The sequence below is a fragment of the Dermacentor variabilis genome, chromosome 4 (assembly GCF_050947875.1).
Source record: "Dermacentor variabilis isolate Ectoservices chromosome 4, ASM5094787v1, whole genome shotgun sequence".
Lineage (NCBI taxonomy): Eukaryota > Metazoa > Arthropoda > Arachnida > Ixodida > Ixodidae > Dermacentor > Dermacentor variabilis.
In genome coordinates this window covers 227141518-227165212 of record NC_134571.1, presented here as the reverse complement: position 1 = coordinate 227165212, position 23695 = coordinate 227141518, and the positions used below count along the sequence as shown (strand labels likewise).

General features: G+C 45.5%; 1 protein-coding gene across 9 annotated transcripts in view; it reads right to left on the bottom strand.

Moving 5' to 3' along the window:
- Positions 1–23695, bottom strand: part of Doa (CDC like kinase darkener of apricot) — a 119400-nt gene that overhangs the window by 25993 nt on the left and 69712 nt on the right. For 6 of the 9 annotated variants that reach the window (XM_075690986.1, XM_075690984.1, XM_075690991.1 and 3 more), the window contains 3 exons: positions 23204–23317; positions 23052–23151; positions 4050–4513 (listed from right to left, as the gene is read on the bottom strand). In XM_075690986.1, the coding sequence (XP_075547101.1) occupies positions 4050–4513; positions 23052–23151; positions 23204–23317 (678 nt within the window). The remainder of the gene's footprint in view (positions 1–4049; positions 4514–23051; positions 23152–23203; positions 23318–23695) is intronic. The other 3 variants (XM_075690985.1, XM_075690992.1, XM_075690988.1) reach the window with 1 other exon arrangement.

The following is a 23695-nucleotide window of genomic DNA, read 5'->3' as shown; positions in this document are numbered from 1 at the left end:
ATACAGTAAAAGCTCGTTAATTCGAACTGCAAGGGGAAGCCACCTAAATTCGAATTACAAAAGTTCGAACTAACGAAAGTGAAGGAGAGCAACCGTACAGTGCGAATGGGAAGCAGTAAGGTATGCCAACAATTTAATTATTTTAATTTCATGATTGATGTCTGCCTTCTTTCCTTGAAGGAGCATTCAATCCGGCCATGACTTCAGCAGCAGAGGGCCGCACTGGTGCTTCGTCCTCCTCCTCCTTGTCAGAGGCAGGTTCTGAGCTTCATTACACGAGAAATTATGTCCATCTGTGAGCGCACCACACACCACTGCACTTGCGTCCACATCGACGTAGTCCGCAAGGCCTTCCAGAACGTCCGCCATGGGGCCGACGACGCCATGTTCGAGTGCAGCTGGTTCATTAGCTTGCAGAGCTTGCATGCCAAAGCTGCAGTGGCAGTAGCAATTAACTGTCGTAACCACTGTCACTCACTGCCAAGCACGCACAAGCACGTGTAGCGCACTTGAGAGCATCAGTTGGTAGCTGTTGCATAAAATAACTTGTTCCAACATGTGGCGCTGATAAAATGATTAAAAATTTTTTATGATGCCTTGGTCCATGGGCTGCAGCGCTGCTGCTGTGTTTGCTGGAAGGAAGGCCACCTCAACGGCCTTCGTCTTGACCTTGTGGCCCAAACAGTTGTCTACAAGAAGCAGGACTTTATGGCCACAGCATTCGAATTTCTTGTCGATCTTCATTAGCCAGTGTGCAAACAATTCCCTCATCGTCCAGGCCTTTCTGTTGGCCATGTAGTTTGCTGGGAGGAACCGGATGTTCTTGACGCAATCAGGACTTCTTGATTTGCCAATCAGGAACAGCAGCAACTTTTCAGTCCCAGTCATCTTTGCTGCCACCAACGTAGTTATTCTTTACTATTTTTCCCTCCCATGCGCTTGTCAGGTTTATATCTGATGGTTTTGGCGGGCAGCAATTTTAAAACTAAGGCAGTTTCGTCGGCCTTAAATACGTCCTGCGGAGAATTCTCCACGTAGCCTTGAAGCACTTTGGAGCGCCAAACTTGACATGTTTCTATGTTCACGGCCTTGATTTCTCCCGACAACATGGAAAACAAGGTCGTAACGCTCTCGAAGACGGTGCAACCACCTATCTGAAGCAGCAAAGTCATCGTAGCCCAGCTGCAGGGTGAAGTTCCCTGCCTTTGCCAGTATGACGGGACAGCTCAGTGGTACGTCCAGCACATGCACTTCCTTATTCCAAATGAGAACCGCTTTCTCGAGGTCAGGATAATCTGCAGGCCGCAACCTCTTTTTTTTCACTGGCAACTTCTGCCTCTAAGGCGTCTTCAATAGCCTTTATTTTTTATGGAAATGAATAACGTGTTTTTCAGTATTAGATGCTTCTTTACTATTTCTTGCTTAGAATCGGGATGGAAGGTGCTTCCAGTGTACAAGGCGCGCCTGAGACGGAGACTGCAGGGACAAAGGTGCCAAACACACATTGGCGAAAGCTTCTATTTCTGGGTTCTTGAGTGCGGGCGAAGCTACAACGCACCCGATTTGGTGCGTTTCTGTGCTGGTCGTGCCACCTGTCGCTCAACAGCAACAGCTGCACAAGATTTGCGAAGCCTCCAAGATTGGCATCTAAAGATCCAAGTCTTGGAGGTTATGTAGGACGGAAAGGAGGCAGCCACCACTGCCCTCTGTCCTCCGTGTCGGTTTGGCTTTGCTCGATTTTACCTTCTCTCTGTTCCGGGTCAATGCGGCTGCCTCGTGACTAGGAAGCCGCCCCACCGCTGGTGCGTTTCTCTGGCCGTGTGCCAGACGCCGCCGATGCAGTGGCGGGTAGTTCCGTGGCGGAACCTACTCGTGTTCAAATTAACAGGCTTGTTTATACATGGGCTTGTATGGAGCTTGGCCGGACCAAATCATACAGATCGAATTATCCATAAATTCAAATGATTGAAGTTGGAATTAACGAGCTTTCACTGTACTGCCCAATGTCAGCACACAGCATAACGCCAATGCCCTTTGCCTTACTTCTAAAGCATCTTGACAGCTCTATAAGTTCTGCTTGCATGACAGGCGAGACATTATAGCAATGTCACATCGGACGCAAAAATGCCTTCATCGTAGCCGATATTCACTCTACCCGATGCACACATGCAGAAATCAGTGTAAAAATATTCACGGTCAGATCTACAAGCAACATGCTTCTGATGGGCCTGCAAAGGGTTTGGATTTTGATGACCTGCTGGCCACTTGCCATGGCGATACGTGGCACGGGAACAACAATAAATCCCAGACGTGTCCTGCACCACCGCGAATGAGCAACCGTGCAATCGCTGTTATCATGTGGGATCAGCATGTAGGCTTGCCGACTACAGTACGAGCATGCCAAGCCGCTTGCTGAAACGTGTACATGCACGGCGTGCATGCCATTTCAAGTTGCTACTGCCGAGTACAGTCATTAGAAGATGTTTCAGACATGAAAGGGACTGCACGTGGCTCCCCTGCTCCCCTACCACGTCATCAGTTTGGCTTGTGCGTCTGATGTCGCGCTCAATCGCCAATAATGTCTACAAGTGCAAACACACTGATGGCAAGCTTCTGTGCAATGGCTTGTCACCAGCCACCTTGCTGGCTGTCAACAGATTATTGCCACAATCGCACTGCTCGTTAGGCCATTAGGCCTAACGAGCAACACTTTATTGAAAATAGGCGACCAGAGTGTTCTTCTCTTTTTTCTAATTGACATAGCGACAAAATTGTTCACGGCCTGCATATTTACATCATCACGTGCATGAATTTTCAAAAAATTGAGTGACACAATGTGGAGTGTCTGTAATTTCAGTTACCATCATATTTGTGTCAAGTGTAGGTGGCAGCGTCACAGAGAAGTCAGAAAAATATAGCGCTTAATTGAATAATTAACTGTATACAATATTTTTGCTACCATAATATAAATTTTGAGGCATGTGCAAACAAACATTTCTTTTGCTATAACTGATACTGCGACAGCTCCCACGTTTGTTTCCTTACAGTAGAATATTCTACTGATCATGACCAACCAAAGTTCAGATTTATATTTCTATAGCAATTTGACCGTACTGCCAGGCCATGCAATCAAGACAGGCCAGAATGTGCGCACCGTTTATGGGACAGTACGCACGCAGCCACATGTCAGCATCAAATCACAGCCTGCTACACATCAACGCAGCACCGCAGTTCGCAGTACAACGCGGACAGTAGACAGCGAGACGTTCTTTAAGAACAGCAGGACAATTTGTTCAAAAACAAACAGGCCAGAGACACGTCTTCTTCGTCCTCACCGAATCTCACTGACCCACTAGACGAAGTCCGTTAATGTCCCTATCTTCGTTGCCGTCTGCATAGTATACATGCATCAATATTCTTTTTAACCCCTTCAGGCACTGTACGCACAATCAAAAGGGCAAGCACTAGTGAAAATAACACACCTTAAAACACTTCTGATTGTGTATTTGCTGCAAGTTTGAACACTCGTATATGCAAAGTGTTCTGGTAAGGCGAATTGGGAGACTGCGTGTCAGTATGCTATCATGCAAGCATATTATTCAAGTATGCTGGACACTCATCTCTACCCTCCCTGTAGAGAGTTTTCGCATGGAGCCCAGATTCTGTAAGCTTGTCAAGACTCAATAATTCTGAATCCGTTCTGAAGCTTTTCTTGATTCCAAGGACTTGAGAAATGCAAAACAATGAAGTGATGCCTGAAGGGATTAATACTTTCAAGGTCACTGACCTCTTCACTGTAGTTCACTAATAGTTTTCCAATTATGACTCAAGCCTAGTTATAGGAGGTGAAAATATTCTGCCTGCTCTGATACAATGTCTTTGTTGGCCTTTCCATAAATGTGCCACCATTGCTTACATCCTCCCTGCACGTTTCACTCCCGTGTCAGGCAGACCTTGCCGTACAGGTAGCACACTCAGGCCGTGGAAAGCCCGTGCGAAACCCAGCCCCAACCATTGCCGGACAAGAAGCCCCCCGAAGAGGCACTCACTTGGTCTTGCGGCACATGCGATAAGGAAGCGGGCCCAGGATGCGCTCCATCATGGCCAAGTGTTCGCGGTTGTCGTGTGTCTGGAACAGCGTGACACCCAAGTACAGCTCAAACAGGATGCAGCCGACGCTCCACACGTCGCAGCTCTGGCTCCAGCCCAGTTCCAGGATCACCTCGGGCGCTCGGTAGTGCCGGGTGGACACGATGGTCGAATGGTGCTCTTCGTCAAAGGTTGCCGACCCAAAGTCAATCAATCGAATACTTGTGTCCTTGACACGTCGCACGTCACGCTTCTTCTTGGCGTTGTAGCTGATGTCATAGTCCGAGTTGACAAACAGAATGTTCTCTGGCTTGAGGTCAGTATGCGTCAGCTGCTTTTCGTGCAGGAACATGACTGAGTAACAGAGCTGGTAGCCAATGTGCCGCACCTGCTCGATCGGGTACGGCTGGTAGTGGTTGTCCTTCTGCACAGACCAGCGAGGGGGGGGGGGGGGGGGGCACACTAAGAGCTTCCACCCAGCCACCTTTTTCATTTACTTCAATGATTTCGGAAATCCACATGGGCGTCTAATATAAGTAGCCGGTAATTATGCTCGAAGGTGCACTATGAATGAAGGTGAACCATGTGGCTGGCACCGTAAAACCCTTCCTACACTGGGTACTTCTGGGACTTCTGTCCGCAATTATAGAGACTAAATAAAGTGTGAGCATCATTGTCGACCTTAATTCACGCAGTGGAGAGCAAAAATTTCTGCAACATTCAGTCACACAGCTAATGTCCCCAACAGTGCTTCAATATTTTTTTTTTATTTAGGAATACTGTAGCCCTCACTTGAGGGCCATCACAGAGAGAAAATGTCGAATAAAAAGATAAATTTCAGTACCGGCAATAGAACATTATACAGCATTGTCAAACACAAATTACAGGGAGGATGAACACGTGTAAGGTCTGTTAGAAATGCAAGAATAACAGTAAGCATGATGAATTCTTAATTATCCCCATCGCCTGTAATACAATTCTAGTTGAGTATAAAATTCTTTAACATTTTGTGCTGTTACAGTACAGTCCGGAAAGCCATTCCATATATTAATACACGAAGGAAAGAATGAGCATTGAAAACCAACAAGGCGTGTTTTATAAAGCTCTATACTAGCTATGTGGTTGAAACACGCTCTATGTTTTAAGGGGGGCGAAAGTATGTTTCTTTGTTTATTCTTATTTGATTTCTGGTTATCTGGAAAAACAATTTAATTAGTTGTTTTTCTCGTCATGTTTCTAGCAGTTCCAAGCCACAACATTTCAACATGTGCCTTACAGAATCGACTGTCCGATAATGCGAACAAACAAAACGCACAGCAGTTCAGCTCTGAATTTTTTCAAGTTTGTCTCGCAAGTACAGTTGGTGAGGGCTCCGAACTGGGGAGGCATACTCCAAAACCGGGCGAACAAATGTTTTGTACGCAATGAGCTTCAAATGTGCTGGTGCATGCTGCAACTTATTTCTCAAAAAGAACAGTCTGCTGTAACCCCTAGAGCAGGCCTCCTATCTGGAGGTGCGCCAGCACAACTCACAATGAATGATCACCCTGAAGTACTTAAAGCTATGTACGTTTAGCAAAGAGTTGTCACCAATTTTATACTCAAAGGAAGGCGCGGTTTTCTTTCTTGTTATATGAGCAATTGTCGATTTCGAGTAACTTATTTCCATTCCCCCTTTTACACACCAGTCATGTAAACCTTGGAGGCATTGTTTATCGATGCCTCCAAGGTTTACTTAATTCAATTAATTTTCCTTTGGTCGGTTTTATCTGCCACTGTAGAAAAAGCAAATAATAGTTGGCAAAGTTTTATTTCAGCAGGTGGTTCCAGAACACTGGAAATATCATTGATGTAACTCAAGAACAATAATGGCCACAATACTGACCCTTGTGGAACCCCAGACAAGACTTCTAGTGGATGAGACATGATGTTTTCAATGCGGACGGATTGTAAACGACCACTCAAATAGGCTGACATCCAGTTCACAATGTCTGGAGCAATACCTGCGTTCTGAATTTTAAAAAGCAATTTACAATGTGGTATGCAGATGCCGTCAATTTGTTTGCAGGCAGCCAAAGCTAGATAAAAATCATGAACCGTCTCAATGAGTTGCGAAATAGTGGATAATCCGCTTCGAAATCCATGTTGTGACGAAAAGAAAGAGTTATTGGTTTCAAAGAAAAGAATGATATGCTTTGCTGCTGCATGCTCTATAAGCTTACAAATCACAGAAGTGATATGGGACGATAGTTGCTAACTTGACTTCGACTGCTGGATTGAAAAACCGGAATCACAACAGTGCTGCGCCAATATTGAGGCAGTGAACTGGTTTCCAAGGATTTTCTGAAGATTATTGTTAGGTAAAACGACACTCATTGAGCATATCGCCGTAAAAATTCACTTGGGATCCCTTCTGGCCCGCTTGCTTTCTTGGTATCAAGCGTAAGCAATTGCTGAAATATGCCTGCCTGAGTGAGTTCTAGTGAGCGCATTGCGCAGGCGCCCAATTAACTGCGGTCATTGTTTCCTTGCTCTGTTCTCGTCTTCGTAAATACTGACTGGAAGAATACATTGCAGGAGTCTGCTATTTGCATATTTTCCGTGATCGTTAGAGATCCGCTTTTTATCTGGTGTATCTTCTTTTTTATCCCTTAAGTGCATCCAAAACATTTGTGGCGAAGACTTCAGGAACCCAGGAAGCGGTAGGTTAAAGTACTTTTTCTTATTAGATTCCCGTAACGCTAATTTTAGTTGAGCACGCAAATTGGACAGCTGGACTGGCTTTTGTTTATTTTTGCATTTTATGTGTATTATTTCCAGAGTTATCCATGGGCTAGGCTGCTTTGTTTTTCTTCATGCGGGTAGGAATAAATTTATCTATGCAATATTTGACGATTCCCTTGAAATGTTGCCACAATTCTTCTACAGATTTGCTAGATGACGCAAGTTCAAATTCACTAATTGATAGACTTGAGTTATCTACTATTGTTGTACTGTCTGCGCGTGCATTGTTGTTTATAAATTTAAAAGTAGGTGACCGCCGGCAACTGAGTATATCGATTGGCATACCGACGGATATCAATAATAATAATAATAATATTTGGGGTTTTACGTGCCAAAACCACTTTCTGATTATGAGGCACGCCGTAGTGGAGGACTCCGGAAATTTTGACCACCTGGGGTTCTTTAACGTGCACCTAAATCTAAGCACACGGGTGTTTTCGCATTTCGCCCCCACCGAAATGCGGCCGCCGTGGCCGGGATTCGATCCCGCGACCTCGTGCTCAGCAGCCCAACACCATAGCCACTGAGCAACCACGGCGGGTTACCGACGGATATCATTTTGTGGTCCGATATCCCTGGTTCGACCGACACACTATTAGCAGCTATTTTGCAGGTAGGAACACAAGGTCCAACAACTTAGAATATTAAGTTTTTCGTGTATTTTCTTCAACAATTTGCCGTAAATTATGATAAATCATAATTTCCAGTGGTTTTTCAGCACTCGAAACTTCTGTGTGTCCAGGCGAGAGTTTTCCAGTTTATGTGGGGTAAATTAATATCTCCAGTCATTATTAGCCATTTATTAGTCATTAGCCATTATTAGGCAATATAGATTCAAGTAAACCAGAACACAAAGCGTAGCCACTTGCAGCCAGCACCCCTTTCCATACCTATACAGTAGAACCCCGCTGTTACGTTCCTCACTGCTGCGTTTTCTCGGCTGCTACGTCGTTTTCATCCGGTCCCAGCATAGCTTCCAATGGATCCAATGTATAAGGAAACCCGCTGTTATGTAGCAGCTTTGAAAACGTTCCCGCATGATACGTCGCAACTTAGCACCCCGAACCCGCCTGGGCTAAAGTAGGCAACGCGCTCCAACCGCCATTTTGGCTTTTGACGAGTTTTGGCCAGGCTTGGCCGGGCTTGGCTATAGAACTGGCTGCAAGAAGCCGCACGCCAGTTCGAGAGGCCGCCACTAAGTGGCCATTCGTGAAAAATGCTCTCACTATCATCACTGTGGTTACGGTCACCGCGTGGTTTTTGGACGGGTTGGGAGAGGCGGAGAGGCCCACACGTCACTCTTTGTGAAGCTAAAGTGAAGCCGGAAGTTAGCGTTGCTCCACCTATTGGGCCAGCTCTCCTCTTTTGTTTACGTTTCTCGCGAAACCACGCCACGCCGCGCGCAACCGGACTGCTCGGACGCGCGCGCTCCGCAGCAATACTAAACAATCGTTAGCACGTTAGCATGCCTACGCCAAATAGGGCGAAATTTCCCGCGGATGTTCCTTCGTCCATTGCCATTGCCGTGGAGCGGTGACGACGAGGAGCACGAGCCGCATGATGCCGGGGAGTTGCCAAATCCTAGCTTTGGAGAAGCCGTCGCGGCTCTGGACCTCCTCCGCAGGTACGTCACACCTCACAGCGACGCCGACAGCAATGCGGCCTTCCAGGCTATTGAGAAACGTGTGGTGGTTTCTAGCGAGCGAAAGAAACGGCAAGCCACCATTCTGGAATTTTTTAACTCCTAAGCGCACTCTGTGGAAATAAATTGTCTATAGTTGAAGCTGCACTTTTTTCATTCATTTTCAGAGCTTTCCTCACTGTTGCGTTTTCCCGGCTGTTACGTTTTTTTTCCCCGGTCCCGTGAAAAACGTATTAACGGGGTTCCACTGTATATGCAAAACAAGCACTTCCAGCATTTCTGTTAATGTGCTCGGCACTGTAGAAAGCGCATTTTAAACTGCCGTGGTTGCTCAGTGGTTATGGTGTTGGGCTGCTGAGCACGAGGTCGCACGATCGAATCCCGGCTATGGCGGCCGTATTTCGATGGGGGCAAAATGCGAAAACACCAGCGTACTTAGATTTAGGTGAACGTTAAAGAACCCCAGATGGCCTAAATATTTAGAGTCCCCCACTATGGCGTGTCTCATTATCAGATTGTGGCTTTGGCATGTAAAACCCCATAATTTAATTTTTAAAGCACCTTTTACTTTCAAAGTGCATGCACCAGTTCTCGTCTTTGTTGCTTCGACAAATACTTAAGGCAATCTTTTACCTCACTTTTACCCCACCTCAGTATGTATCCTGATGCCACCACCATTAAATACTGCACTGCACCGCTATACTGGTAAAGTTCACATCCTCTAGGGTTTATCTTGTCACACAACAATAGCTTGTGTTTCCTTTCCTGAAAACTTTGCGCTATGTTCCTGTAGACAATGCCACCTCCCGCTGACGATGCACGTGCCGTTTGTGACCTGGAAGTACCGTGCGCACAGCGTTAGAGAAAGAAAATGTAGGCAAGATTGATGACGATTACAGTCGAATATGTCGAACCCATTTACATGAAATAATCCTGTATATTGAATTTCTGAATGCAGTATAGTTACAATGAGTATATATAGCAAAAATTACGCTTACATCGAACAAAATTAGCAGCGACTCCCAATATATCGAACGTCAAGCGGTGCAAAAGTGCCTCCGAAGTTGGCTTTCCCTTGCAGCGGCGGGTAAACCTGCCACCACATCCCGAAAGTAGTTTAGCCCGGCGGCGCTGCTCCATCCACCCACTTTCCCTACCATGACCGCACTACGTCGGCCGTTGGCGACACCTCCCTGCAAAAAATGATCCTGGCTGGTCCACAGCGCTAGCTCAGACAGCCAATCGGAGGCTCTTGTGCCCTCGTCGTGCAAGATCATGGAGGAAGGAAAACGTGGTAAAGGCCCCGGCAAGTGTTGGAGAAAGTGTGGCAGTAATCACATGCTGTTTTTTGCAAAGGAGCACTGCTACTGGTACCCCAAACGTCAACATTGCCAAGCTGACCATGCTGCCAAAGCTGGACATGACACTTAAAGACAAATGGTCCAGATACCTTTCTTGAGAAAAGACACGGCGACACGCTTGGCATCTCCAGCGATCCCTCTGGGCAGATGCTAGCTACCAGTATGGACCCCTATACAAAATAGATCCATCGTGTCACTTTTGCATGCTAAGAGGCCTCAATAGACAAGACCAAGCGTGCCTTCACCGCATAAGAATCAACGTGATTCAACTCGCGGACTTGCCAATGAGCTCTGAATCTAACGTCCCTGAAGACCTGCAACATGTTCTGTGCGACTGCTGCAGATATGTGCGAGAAAGAGAGAGAAAGAAAAAAAGACTCTTTGAAGGCATCACTGCACCTTCAACAGGACTTGAGCTTGGTACTACAGCACATTCTCGGCCCATGGCAAAGCACCACCTGCGGATTAAGCACCACGAAAGCTCTGCTGACGTTCTTGCTGGCCACAAACCCTTAACGAAACTTTGCACATATCTCTATAGCATGTGTGTGTGTGTGACTGCATGACTTTGTGCTGTTGAGTGATTATCACTGTACACAATGCAGTCAACTTATAACGACACCACATATAGCGATATATCGGTTATAACGATGAATTAACTTCAGAGTATCAACTTATGCATTAGGACTATAAGAAGAAAAAAACCATATGTAACAATATGTTCTTCACCGCATATCGGATGTAACAATAGAAATTTTGCCATTTGGGTGGCGTTTTCCATGCAGAATAATTTTCAATTTGCATTGCCAAGTTCCCCTTAACTGAGACGGAATGAAAAGTTAGCCTACGTGTGTTCGTGTGTGCTGCCATTACCACGCAGTGCGTTTCACCAACACACCAATTTCGAAAGCGACGGAGAGCATCGCAAGTTGGCGCAGCGTGTCACAAGATGGCGCCAGCTGCTGTGCATCTGCGCCATCGGTGAGCATCCAAAGAGAGAAGAAAAAAAAGAAGCGTTCCTCAGCAAGCGTAGAAATGCGCCGAAGGAGGAGCGGAAGGTGCGCCAACAAAGCGGAAAGCTGTCGCTCGAGACGAAGCTGCAAATTTTGCAAGACTCAAAAGTACAATGTGCTCGTTCAGTCAATACTGACGATTCTGAAAACCGCGAGCACCACGATCATGAATGCTAGAACCAGTGACTACGCCAATCAACGGAAAGGCAGGCTTTGTGCTCCAGGCCAAACCCCCATGTGTGAAACCGACACGGTGGTAGCCGCCATGTTGCCGTCATTACCGAACTCTGGGAGCAGGTCGTTACTGGCGATAAAATAAGTGCTTCGATGGAGGAGTTTCCAAGTGCTGACAGCGCTGCCTCGTTCTGCAAAGCATCTCCGAAGGGGCGATTATTGTTGTGACAGACAGCAGCGTTGTGCGATGGAGGCGATGACAGCAGCGGCAGTGAGGAGATTGACAGTGGCCCATCTGACACCGACCCCAATGTTCCCGCAAAGTGCCCTGTCGTTGACAGAGTCGCTCATTGATTTCGTGCTCACTAAATTATAGCCGCCAGTGTTCGTGAGCCGCTGGACGCGATGCACACCACAGTTGTGAACCTGAAACAAATTCAGATTTCTGACTATTTCAGCACGGCTAACTAACACTTGACATGCTGTTTAGAGGTACAAACATTTCATTTTTCACAGCCTACTTTCTACGTCAATTTTTTACTGTAAGTGGCAAATTTGGTTTCGGAGCTACAAAGGTATGCTTGGCAGCTTTTTTTTACAGCAGTCTAGACATAACGATGATTGGTTATAACGATCCAATTTATCATTCTTGATATCGTTACAAGTTGACCGCACTGTATACAGTCAACGACAGAATTTTCGGACGCCCAAATTTTCGAACATGCCTGATATTTCGGACGTCTTCTTCGGCACCGCCACGAGCCCCACAGAATCAATGTATAAGGACATCTGAAGTTTCGGATGCTCGAACCCCCGCCGTCCAACTTTCCAGACTTTTTGACGCGACGGAAGGTCCTTTGGCTCCTCGCGCAGCGCCCTTGCGAAGGAAATCGACTTGCAGCCGAAGCATATCACCGCTTTGAACCACAACTAGCCGAATCCAGCCGTCACACACCGATTTGGTCTGGCCACGCTGGCTACGTTATCGCCGCGCTTCCGCCTCCGGCGGAGTTTCCGGAGCAGCGCCATTTCGTTTGTTTGCGCAGGCCACGTTATGGTGGCTAGCCACGTTTTGGCAAGCGTGGTGTGTGGTTGTGCTGTTGTGTCAAGTGTGTTCTGCGACGCTAATCCTAGGTGCTTCGACGCTCGTCAGCGAACTCCACTGTTCGCAACTTGAGGATTTCACTTGCCTTCGATAGCCCCCACTCCGTCTTCGTCGTCCTCGTCGATGGAATCGAAGTGCGGAAAGCAGTACCGTCGGTTAACGAGAGAAGAAAGCCACCGTTATTAAGCAAGTCGTGAGCGGCCGATCGCAGGCTGACGTGAGCAAGGAGTTCGGCATCGGCTCCGCTCTGCTGGAGTTTCCATACCCGCGGAAATAACTTTTGAACAGTTTGCTGACGCTGATAACGAGCTCTACTTCTGCGTAGAACTGACTGACGAGGAAATAATCCGTCAGGTTGTGGGAGATTCAGAAGACTCCGATGTTGAAAATGAGGAGCCAATGCCTGCGCCGAGTTGACGCGAGCACTGTTGACTCTTTCATCGGTGTACAGTGCTGACGTGACCCTTGCTCAGATCGAGGCGAATATGAACGCATGCAACCGGAACGCCGTCCAAACAACAATCAAGTTCTTCAAGCCACTACAGCATTAACACCGGCTGCCCGACGATGCACATGTACTACATAATAAACCGGCAGTCGGCTACATACAGTTTTTGAACGCCTCTTTTTATAGCCACTTCACTCAGGGTTTCGGAAGCCTGGTACTTCGCCCTTTACCTCTAGATCCGAGAAAAAAAAGAGAAAAGTCTGTTTTTTGCATGCATTCATTTTTTCGGACTGCCTGAATTTTCGGACGTTTTTACATCCCCTAGAGGGTTCGAAAAATCTGTCGTTGACTGTATTATAATTCTCACCCAGCACCTGAAGTAGCATGTCTGGCAAACACGCAGGCTAACATCTCCAGCATATCATTCAAGCTTGTTTCCCTCTCTCTCAGTGAATTGTGGCCATGCTGGCAACAGGCTAGGAATATTTTTTTCAGCAATGCACAAAAGAAAATGAGCAATGTTTATGCTAACTGTATTTATTCTGTGGCACCATTTTTTTGGATTACCATATTTTTGCGCATGTATCCCCACCAAAAATTCAAAATATTTTGCAGTAACGTCAGAGTGCTGATTATATGCAAATTTCAGCCTTGAAGTGCGGCTTCACGGCAGCAAGAACATGTATGTGGCAATAGCGACAGAAATTCGCACAGAAATGACATATGGAAAGAACAATTCAAAATTTCTAAATAAAGTTAGCCGACCTCAAGGACAGAGCCAGAAAGAATAACCTTGTCATATTTGGCATTCCTGAGAGCACTGAGAAAATGTCAGTATCTCTCAGAGAAAAAGTAGTTGATTTGTTTCAGAAGAAACTGGATGTGAAGTACCATGAATAGAAAGAATTCATAGATTGGGAGGGAGGAAATCCGACTGACCACGGCCATTCTGAAATTATTTGACCACCGGGAGAAAGCAAAGGAGCTCAATAACAGTTTTAAGTTGGAGAAGCAAGATATCAATTTCTGAGTATTTTTCAGCAGCAACCAGACAGCTTAGAAAACATCTATGGGACAGTACTGCCGACGTAAGATGAGAAGGCCCAAGAGTGAGGCTGGTTTATGCAGAACGGCAGATTGGGCAAGTTGGCGGTTTTCCATAATGTTTAGAAACAACATAAAGACTTACACCGGACAAGAGAATAGAGTATGGGACACACACTTAATTAACAATAAGGGTAATGGGTCTCGACTCTCAACCTTCACGATATGAACTGGAATCCAACTTTGAGATATCGCCGGTTCGCCCATATCTTCCATGTTGGCTCGTGGGTTCCCATGCCTTAATCTTAATAAACAGTGCCTTAATCAACTTGGCCGCCATTAACAACAAAGGTCATGGGCTTGATTCTCATCATTTTTCTTTTTGGTAGTGGCAGTTGCGGATGTCTAATTCTGCAATCTGTTCCCAGGCTGATTTCTACGTGCTTCCGTGGCTACCTTCACCTGTGCCCGTGTCAACTGCACAGCGCCACCTAGTGTGGGGCACGTCACGACCGGCTGCATCTGCATGCTCTGCTCCCGGGACAGACTATAAAGACTGCAAGGCACCAGCCTTCAATTGGCAGTGGCAGTTGCAGCAGTCTGAACAGCATCTAATTCTCCTGCAATCTGTTCCCAGGTTGGTTATACGTTCTTTGTACATGACTCTAACATTTTATTCTAGCCCCAACCGTTGCCCAGTTCATTGTCTTGTGCTGAAGGGTGCCCTCAAACGCGGAACTAGCGAAAAAAGTTGTTTGCACTGATTGTTCAATGCAAAGATGGAGACCTTGGTAAGCGACCTAGCGTCGAAAATCAAGGATCAACTCTCCAGCAAAGGCTTGAACCAGCATATTACCCTCAGTGCGAGTGTCAAGCACCTGAGTGGCGTCTTCAATGAATTGATGACGAAATAGGGCGAGCTGCTTGCAGCGAACAGAGCCCTGATAGCACGCAATAATGAGCTTGAAAAGAAAGTTGCACATCTCAAACAGTATTCTCGAACAAGTAATGTCGAGATTAAAGGTGTCCTGTCCACCAATGGGGAAGACTGTGTCGTGATTCTCAAGTTAATGGGCGACGTAATTGAATGTTCTGTTTCGCCCTCTGACCTAGACACCGTACATCGCATGCCTACAAAGACTGGCGAAAAAATCTTGATTGCCTGCTTCTGCTGCCGTGACAAGAAAAACGAATTCCCTACGCAAAGTGCAAAAGGCCCACCTACAAACCAATCAAATTGGTATCTCAGGCTCCTCTCCACCCCCAGCTCCAGTCTTTGGAAATGACCATTCAACTCCCGACAAGGAGAGGCTTTTCGCGAAGGCACTAGCCCTAAAGAAGGATAACAACTGGCAGTTCCTGTGGACATAATTGCCTCATTAAAGCTCGCAAGACCAGTGACAGCAAAGTATTCCGCATTTCATCTGAGGCTGACCTGTGCACCTTCACTTAACCGTCTTTCATTAATCTTTTCCGTGCGCCTGTGCACCTTAATCTGTCGTGTCTTTGATGTACCTGGAAAGATTTAAGTACAGGGTGTCTACCAAAATGACATTTCCAAATTCCCCGAGTTTTCCAGGTTTTCCCTGAGTGATGCAGAACTTTGTTTTATGTCAAGACGGGCGGGAACCAAATCACCAGATGCTGTCACTCTTTAATAAGTATATGAAAAACTTTTTTAAAAGAACCGACTTAATCCAATTTGAATACTAAGTAGTGTTTATATCATAAGAAGCCAACAAACACTGACACTAAGGACAACATAGGGAAAATTACTTGTGCTTAATAACTGAAATAAAGAAACGATAAATTAATGGAAATTAAAGTGGATGAAAAAACAACAAAAAACAACAACCGAACCCACAACCTTCGCAAAATGCGAAGGTTGTGGGTTCGGTTCCCACCTGCGGCAAGCTGCTGTTTCATCCAGTTTAATTTCCATTAATTTATTGTTTCTTTATTTCATTTATTAAGCACAAGTAATTTCCCCTATGTTGTCCTTGGTGTCAGTGTTTGTTGGCTTCTTCTGATATGACTAATAAAAATCGGGCCCCTCGGTTAACCCCCTTTCTTCTTGTTGATTACATAACGAGGGTCTCGAATTCGGCAACAGTGATGCCTTCAGGTAGCATATGTGGGTTTATTGACCAGTTGCCTTCACCCAAAAAGATCACGTTCTCGTGACGCCTACGGCAAAAAGGACGTTCCACGTCCGCCGCCAAGGTCTGTGAGTGGTGGTGCTGGCTAACACTCCCAGGGTTCTACTAGGACACATAAATACCCAAGAAAGTGGGAAAACAGCACCACGGTAGCTCAATTGGTAGAGCATCGCATGCGAAATGCGAAGGCTGTGGGTTCGGTTACCACCTGCGGCAAGTTGTTTTTTCATCCACTTTAATTTCCATTAATTTATCTTTTCTTTATTTCATTTATTAAGCACAAGTAATTTCCCCTATGTTGTCCTTGGTGTCCGTGTTTGTTGGCTTCTTATGTTATGACTAATAAAAATCGAGCCGCTTGGTTAACCCTCTTTATTCAAGTAGTGTTTATGTTATTCAAAAAAGGAATAGAAGGTAGTAAAATGCACATCAAATAAAATGTCTTCAAAAGAAATTGCAAATCGAGTCAGACATTCTCAAATACAAATAAAAAGGAGATGCATAGAGAAACAAATATTTTCGAATATGAGCTATTTATACCAACTGATAGCAAGCTCAGTGGTATGAAGCCTGAATTTTGTGACAATTCAGAGTCTCTCTCAACAGCTCGTAAGTCAACCTCAACTGTCCTGACATACTCTCAGCCAGCACATGACGCCTCAGTGTTGTGTTTCACTGCTTTAAAGAGTTTATTTTGGTTTGTATGAGGGACATCTGCATCTCGGCATCAGCCAAGAGTGTTTTTTGAGCTCAGGCTCCTTCAAAGAAGCACTCGCATACTTCATTCCCCGTTCATTCCTCAATGCATCGATCCTTTCTTTTCTCATGCTCCTTTTGTCGCGCGTTCGCACTACGGATCATTTGAAGCATACTCATGGTCAGTTTACAGTCAACGTCCAATTTTTCGGACCCCTAGGGGCCGCGAAAACTTCAGAAAAATCAGGCAGTCCGACAAAATAAATGCATGTCTTTTACTGCTCTTAAGGGCTCAAATCGACACAGGCACGTCTGGAAAAGCTCTGAATACCTGTCAGTACACTTATTAGGCGTAGCGGTGCTCCTACTGTGACAGGAGAGGGCGGGTGCATGCGTGTAAAATTAAGGAATACATACTGTGTACCGTGACAATTGCCCCTTCCTACGCTTGTTAAGCTTCACTGCAATACTAGACAGTTTTAGTATAGCGTGCGCTATACCATTGCGTACGCTAAATAATAGCGGGTCGTCACTGCGCATGCGCTGAACGCTAAACGAAATAGCGGGTATAGCGGGCGTACGCAACGCAAACGAGTTAGCGTTGGCGTTCTGGCGTGGTTTGCGGAGTTTGCGGGAAACATGGCGGCGGTCCCGGCTGCCCACTTCGAATTGAATTTGGCGTTGCTTTTGTAAAATGCACTTCGTTCGTAGCAAATGACTGTGTAAACGGCTTCCGCTTAGTCTCACGCCGCTTCGACGACAGAGTATTATGGATAACCTCGTGGTGTTTTCGAGATCGCTTCTCGTTTCGAACGAGTCGAAGCCTGACGAAAGAAACGTTCGAGATGTCAGCGCCACCTGTCACTAAAGGCGCGAAATAGCCGCAACGACGGCATATGGCCTTTGAGATCCGAAGATATTGCCGGCCAACTAAAATTGTAGAAAACGTGCGCTGCTTAGCGTACGCTATATTATAGCGTATAGCGTACGCTATAGTTGCGGACGCTAAACTAAAACTGTCTACTTTTGCGAATGCTTCACCGCGCCACACAGCTGTACTGAGGCGAAACTAACTTTCCGGAACCAGCATCATGGAACGCGCAGTGCTTTCCGAGCTTCGAAGCCAAAATTATGGCTGACAGCGGAGAAATGAAGAAACACGGCATCGAAAGGCAAGAAGCTTAATGGCGAACTTCGAAGCAGCTAGGCATAGCGTTGCCGCAGTGTTGCCTACGGCTGCCAGCGCATCTGCGTGCGATAGCGCCGGTTCGAGGCGGCGAGGTAATCAAAATGGCAGCGGTGGTGGCTTTGATTAATGCCGTTTCGGACCTGCGGTCATGCAGAACGTCCGGAAAATCGGACGACAAGGAGTTCTTGCGTCCAAAATTTGAGACGTTCTGATACATTGACTCTATGGGTACATTGACTCTCGTGGTGGTGCCGCAAAGCCGTCCAAATTATCGGGAATCCGGAAAGTCGGTCGTTGACTCTACACTGGCAACTCCTCCAGCCGACTACAGGGCGTCAAAGACGATTCGTTACGATTCCTGTCTGTTACTCGAGTCAGCATTACGGCGACTTTCGACCCTTTCAATAAGATTACAGCTAATTTTCCCTGATGGAGGCACAAATTCCCAGAGTTTTTCCAGATTGCTAAAAATCCCTGAGAATTCCCGGTTTTTTCCGGTTGGTAGACACCCTGAAGTATCAACTTTCGAGTAATAATCTATCACGGATCCATTTTAACACTCGAAGCCTTAGGAGGAATCATGATGACATTGGTAACTTTATCACCAATCTTGATCAGTCTTCCTCGTTTATTTGTATTTCTGAGACCTGGGTTTCTAATAATGATTTTAATTTATACTGTTTTCCATCTTAAAACTTACATCTTCCTTTCATTCCAATTCTTCTTCGACATTGCTGTTGCCCATTTCGCTGTGAAAACGTGACAAGACAGAGAAGCACTATCAACGACACAACAAACTACGGCGCGCGGCTGGCTCCTCTCCAGAGTGTTTTGCGCAAGGCCGCCACCAGTGGCGCGTCCATCGGCGCGCACTACGCCATAGCATTGTAATGACTATTTATTTGTTTTTTTTTTTTTTTTGTTTTTTGCCAGCACTGGAGCCACAGACTTCCATTGGTAGGGGGCATTTAAGGGGGGAGGGATGTGGGATTTCGGGCGCTCGCAGCAGTTGTGTGGAGCCGTTGCTTTGCATTTCCGGGGGCTCCGTGTCCCTCTCCTCCCTGCCTGGACAGGTTGGCAGCGGGCAATAAAACACTGTCACTCGGCTGTCATCCCACCTACGGGAAGGTCAACGGGATTCAACCATTGGCCGACATTTTGGCGGGATTCGGGCCCTGCTTGCTTGCACTCCAGGTATGTGCGCACAAGACGGGGACTGCGGAGAGACCACATCGGGGCGTCGGAAGGTGCGTACCTGTTCTCTGCCGCCGCTGGCCCCCTTGGTCTGCCACCGGCCAATAGTTACTTCGGCTCGTCGGTGTCCCGGCCTCGGCGGGCGCACGCATTCTTCCGTCATCTTAATTTCCTGAGGCAGCGTCTTCCGATCGTGCCCCCGCGTGTTCTGTTTCTTTTTGTTTCCATTTCCTCTGCTGTGAGGGTGCGCGATGGCGGGTGCTGACTGAAGGATAGGCAGCCTCTCACGGCTGTCACAGTGGGCCATTAGCAGCCACCGACGACCATTTGTCCATATTTTGTGTCTTAATTAGATTTAGATTTGGATGTGTTGTTTAAACTTGTGTTCGTATTGAATCCCAGCTTAATGTTATTCGTTGCTTCTAGAGAGCCTCGCTAGGTCTCCCTTGCTGAGCATCTGGCACACTCGATATCAGAGCATGCGTGCCGTGAGCGTAGCAAGGAGACCACAGTATACATAGAGTTCTATGGGAAGATAAATGGGAGTCTGAAAAGGCTGCATCATAGCTGGTTCTGCATTATAAGTGGTTACGTTATAAGTGGTCTAAGCTGCATTCTAATTTATTTTATTTTTTATTTGGTACATACTGCTAGCCTTAACGAAGGCTTTGGCAGGAAAGGGTACATTCATAAAAGGGAAAATACATCATTCACACAGGGTTCAACGATAATCGTTTACAAGAGGCCTTGGCTTTGGTTTAAAAACAAGCTTATACATACTCACGTACAGCGATATAGACAATGCACATTCATGGTGACAATAGAACATAATGTAAAACCACATTTCATCATGTAGCAACAAAGATATGGCTAGACAGCTTAGACAAAAAAGAATCGAGGGTTGTACAATCGACAACTTCTTGTACATATTCCATTCTCTGATAGCTTGCGGGAAGTATGAATATCTGAAGGTGTCATTGTGAAACCTATACTCAGATAATTGTTTATTGTGTTTCGTTCTTGTAATTCTAGCGTTATAGTGTACTAAAAACTTATTTTTGTCTATTTTTAGGGCATTGCTCTGGAGCATAAAGAGGCATTTTAGTCGGAGATATCTAGCACGATCGCTAATTGTTGGGAGTCCGGCTAAGCGTAGAAGTTCAGTTGGGGAATCATGACGACGGTATTTATTATAAATGAATCTTACTGCTTTTCTTCGTACGTTCTCTAACTTTGCTATGGCACATTTAGTGTATGGAAACCAGCATATGGCGCCGTATTCTATAACGGAGCGAATGAGTGACGTGTACGCGAGTAGTTTGGTGTTGGGTGAAGCATATCTGAGGGACCGTTTGAGGGAAAAAAAGCGCTGAGAGTGATTTTGTTGTCACGTATGACACGTGTTTGTTCCATTTTAGATCGGAAGAAATAATTATACCTAAATGCTTGTATTCTTCTACCCTATGTAGTTCTCTTTGCTGAATTTCGTATGGAAAGGTTAGTGGTTCTTTCTTTCTCGTTACTGCCATGCAGACAGTTTTTTCTGCATTTAGCGTCATCTGCCAGTCTTGACACCATTTTGCTATATTTTTAAGTGCGTCATTCAGAACAACCTGATCATTCTTGGTCTGTATTGGTTTATAAATAATGCAGTCATCTGCGAACATGCGTACCGTTGCGTCAATGCCATTTGCGATGTCGTTAATAAAAAGAGGGAAGAGAATGGGAGCTAAAACTGTGCCCTGAGGCACACCGGAGAAAACTTCAACGTAGTCTGAGGATTGGCCTTCGAAATGAACGAATTGTTGACGTCCTGACAAATATTCTTTTAACCATTTTGTAAGAATGCCATGTCCCAGAATTCCTTGCAGCTTATGGATTAGTTTTGGATGCGATACCTGATCAAAAGCTTTTGATAGGTCTAGAAAAATTATGTCTACCTGTCCTCGCTTATCGATTGTTAATGCTAGGTCATGAATAGTCTCTATTAATTGGGTTGTTGTAGACAAACCACTCCTAAATCCATGTTGGTTAGGGTTAATTAGAGAATGACTTTCAACAAAAGTTACGATGTGTTTTAATATTAAATGCTCAAAAATTTTCCCTGCTGTACAAGTGAGTGAAATAGGACGGAAGTTGGAAGGATTTGTAGCGTCACCTGATTTATGTATCGGAGTAATTTTTGCAATTTTCCATTCTTGAGGAACCTCAGAAGTTTTCAACGATTTTGTAAAAATTAGCAATAAGTATTTGGAAACCCATTCAGCGTACCTTCTGAGAAAAGTATTTGGAATGTTATCTGGGCCGCTGGATGTTTTTATATCAAGATTAAGTAATAAAGAAAGAATTCCCGCTTCCGTTATATTTAGCTCACATGGTACTTCACCTATGTCACTTCTCTGTGCGATCTTGTCAGGGATAGTGTTATTGTCTACTGTGAAAACTGATTGGAAAAATTGATTAAATTGGGTAGCCTTGGTTAAGGCTTCTGTTGGCAAAAGTTGCTCTTCTTCGGAACCCTAGATTTGAGATAGTGCCAAAATTTATGAGGGGATTTTTTAATGAAGTTATTTAAGGTTTCATCTAAGTACTTTTGTTTAGCAGTTTTCGCTGCTATCTTCAACGCGTGAGAAAGTTCGCTAATTTTTCTTGTACAATTGATGAAAGAAGTTCTTTTGTTTCTAAGTTTTCTGAGCCTTGCAATTCTGCGTTTTAAATGTATAATCTCTCTTGATATCCATGGGTTCGTTTTGCGTACGGTTTTTATTTTCTTAGGAATGAATTTTCTGAGACAGTGATCAACATTAGCCCTGAAAAGCACCCATAGGTTATCAGTTGGCATGCTTCCATCGTGGAAACAACGAAGGAATTCTGGGTAAGATTCTTCTAGGAAGTCAAGAACACTAACGTCATCGGCATTTGTCCAGTCGTATATTTGAGTCTTTTTCTTTCGCGCTCGCGGCCGGTTGTGTATTGTTAATGAACATATGGTTGCTTTGTGATCTGCAATGCCACTGACTGTTTCCCAAGAGATTGCGTTATCGGGAATATTGTCGCTTAAGAAGGTGAGGTCTAATATATTTCTGGTTTTCGTGGTTACACGTGTTGGTGCATGTATAATCTGCTTGAGGCTAAAGTTAAAGGCAATTTCCAGCAGTGCTTCTGCGCAGGAAGGATCGGCAGTCCCACCCTCGAGTGTTGCCCAGTCTATTGAGGGTAGGTTATAGTCACCCATGAGTATAATTTTATGAGTATCCTGAAGATGACGTTGCATGTAATCAGCCAGTGCGTGAAGTATACTGCAATCGGTGTTTGGGGGCCGGTACATAGTTCCGACGAAGAATACAAATTGACCGACAGTAATCTTACACCACAGTGCTTCTATATCATGTACATCAGGCATGGGCATCGTTGGAATGTCGTCTCTCACCAAAATTGCAACACCACCCCCCCGGGTGCATCTATCTTTACGCAGGACAATATAGCTGGGTGGAAAGATACCGCTGCTCGGAATTCGTGACGACAGCCATGTTTCACTGATTGTGACTATTTGCGGAGAGTGCTCCAGAAGAAATGCTTCTAATTCTTCGGTTTTGTTTACAACGCTTCTGGAATTAATGTTCACTATAGTTAGCTTTTCTTGTTGGTCAGGCTGTTCCCGTTTTTTGCAAAGTTCTGCTTTTTTCTGTTTAATGGTACTTTGTCACCACTTTCTTCGTCCCAAACGAACACGTCATCATTAACCTTAATTTTATCAAAAATCAATTTGACTTTATCCTTATTTTCTCGATTGGTCTTGCAGCTATCCCATAGTTGTTTCCTAATATTACGCACCCTTAACGAGAAGTGCCGGATAGCCCCTCAAAGGGGTCAACCCAGAGAATTGGGCAGCATTTCCTCCGCTGGCCACCGTGAGGAGTACCCTAGGATGAATATACACAACGGTGCAATAAGCTGTCAGCGTGACTTGACCAATTTATGAGAACACAGCAGGTTTAGATGCTGGATGAAAAAGGTGGTGGTTGCATTTTTTGAGAGCCCAGCGACAATCAGAAAGCACCTTTCCACAGCCACCTTGCAGCTACGCCAAAGGAAAGATGGTGGACCCAATTACTCTTACCAAAAAGCTGCTTGCATGCAACTCGTGACTCACCAGGAAGTCGAAGACACTGAGGCCAAGCATCTCAAAGGCCAGGCACATGTGACCATGGTAGTCAAACCAGTCCAGCATCTTGACGCACAAGCTGCAAGATCTACAAGTCACATGACACCACACCAACTGCTGAGGGGACACAACACACTCACTGTTTGCCCGATGGGTCCCACTTGGCAAGCCTCTCAAGGACATTGATCTCCAGGCGTGCTGCCTCACGGTACTTCTCCACATTCTTGATTATTTTCAATGCCATTGTCTGCTCCCTGCAGTGGACAACACACACAGTTCCCATCCCCTTACACAGGGCAAGAAACAAAGTTCAACAATTAGTACAATAACAAGATGCTCTCAAATACATCTACCGCCATGATCAGAGGCTTGCTAGTATGCACAGCGGCAAGGGGATTGCAATCACACATAAAGCCTAGTACTGACTATTCCATTATTTTTTAATTAGGAAAGTATCAATATTTAATACCCCTGAAACACGGGCACTCTAAAGTCCTTTAGGTAAGGGGACATCTACCGGAAAGGCGTTCAAGCACAATGACACACGATTAAAGAGTATCTCCCTTAACTCTTTCAGGACGGCGGTCCGGATATCGTGCAAAAATGCACAATAAAATTGCGCGCGCTCTCAA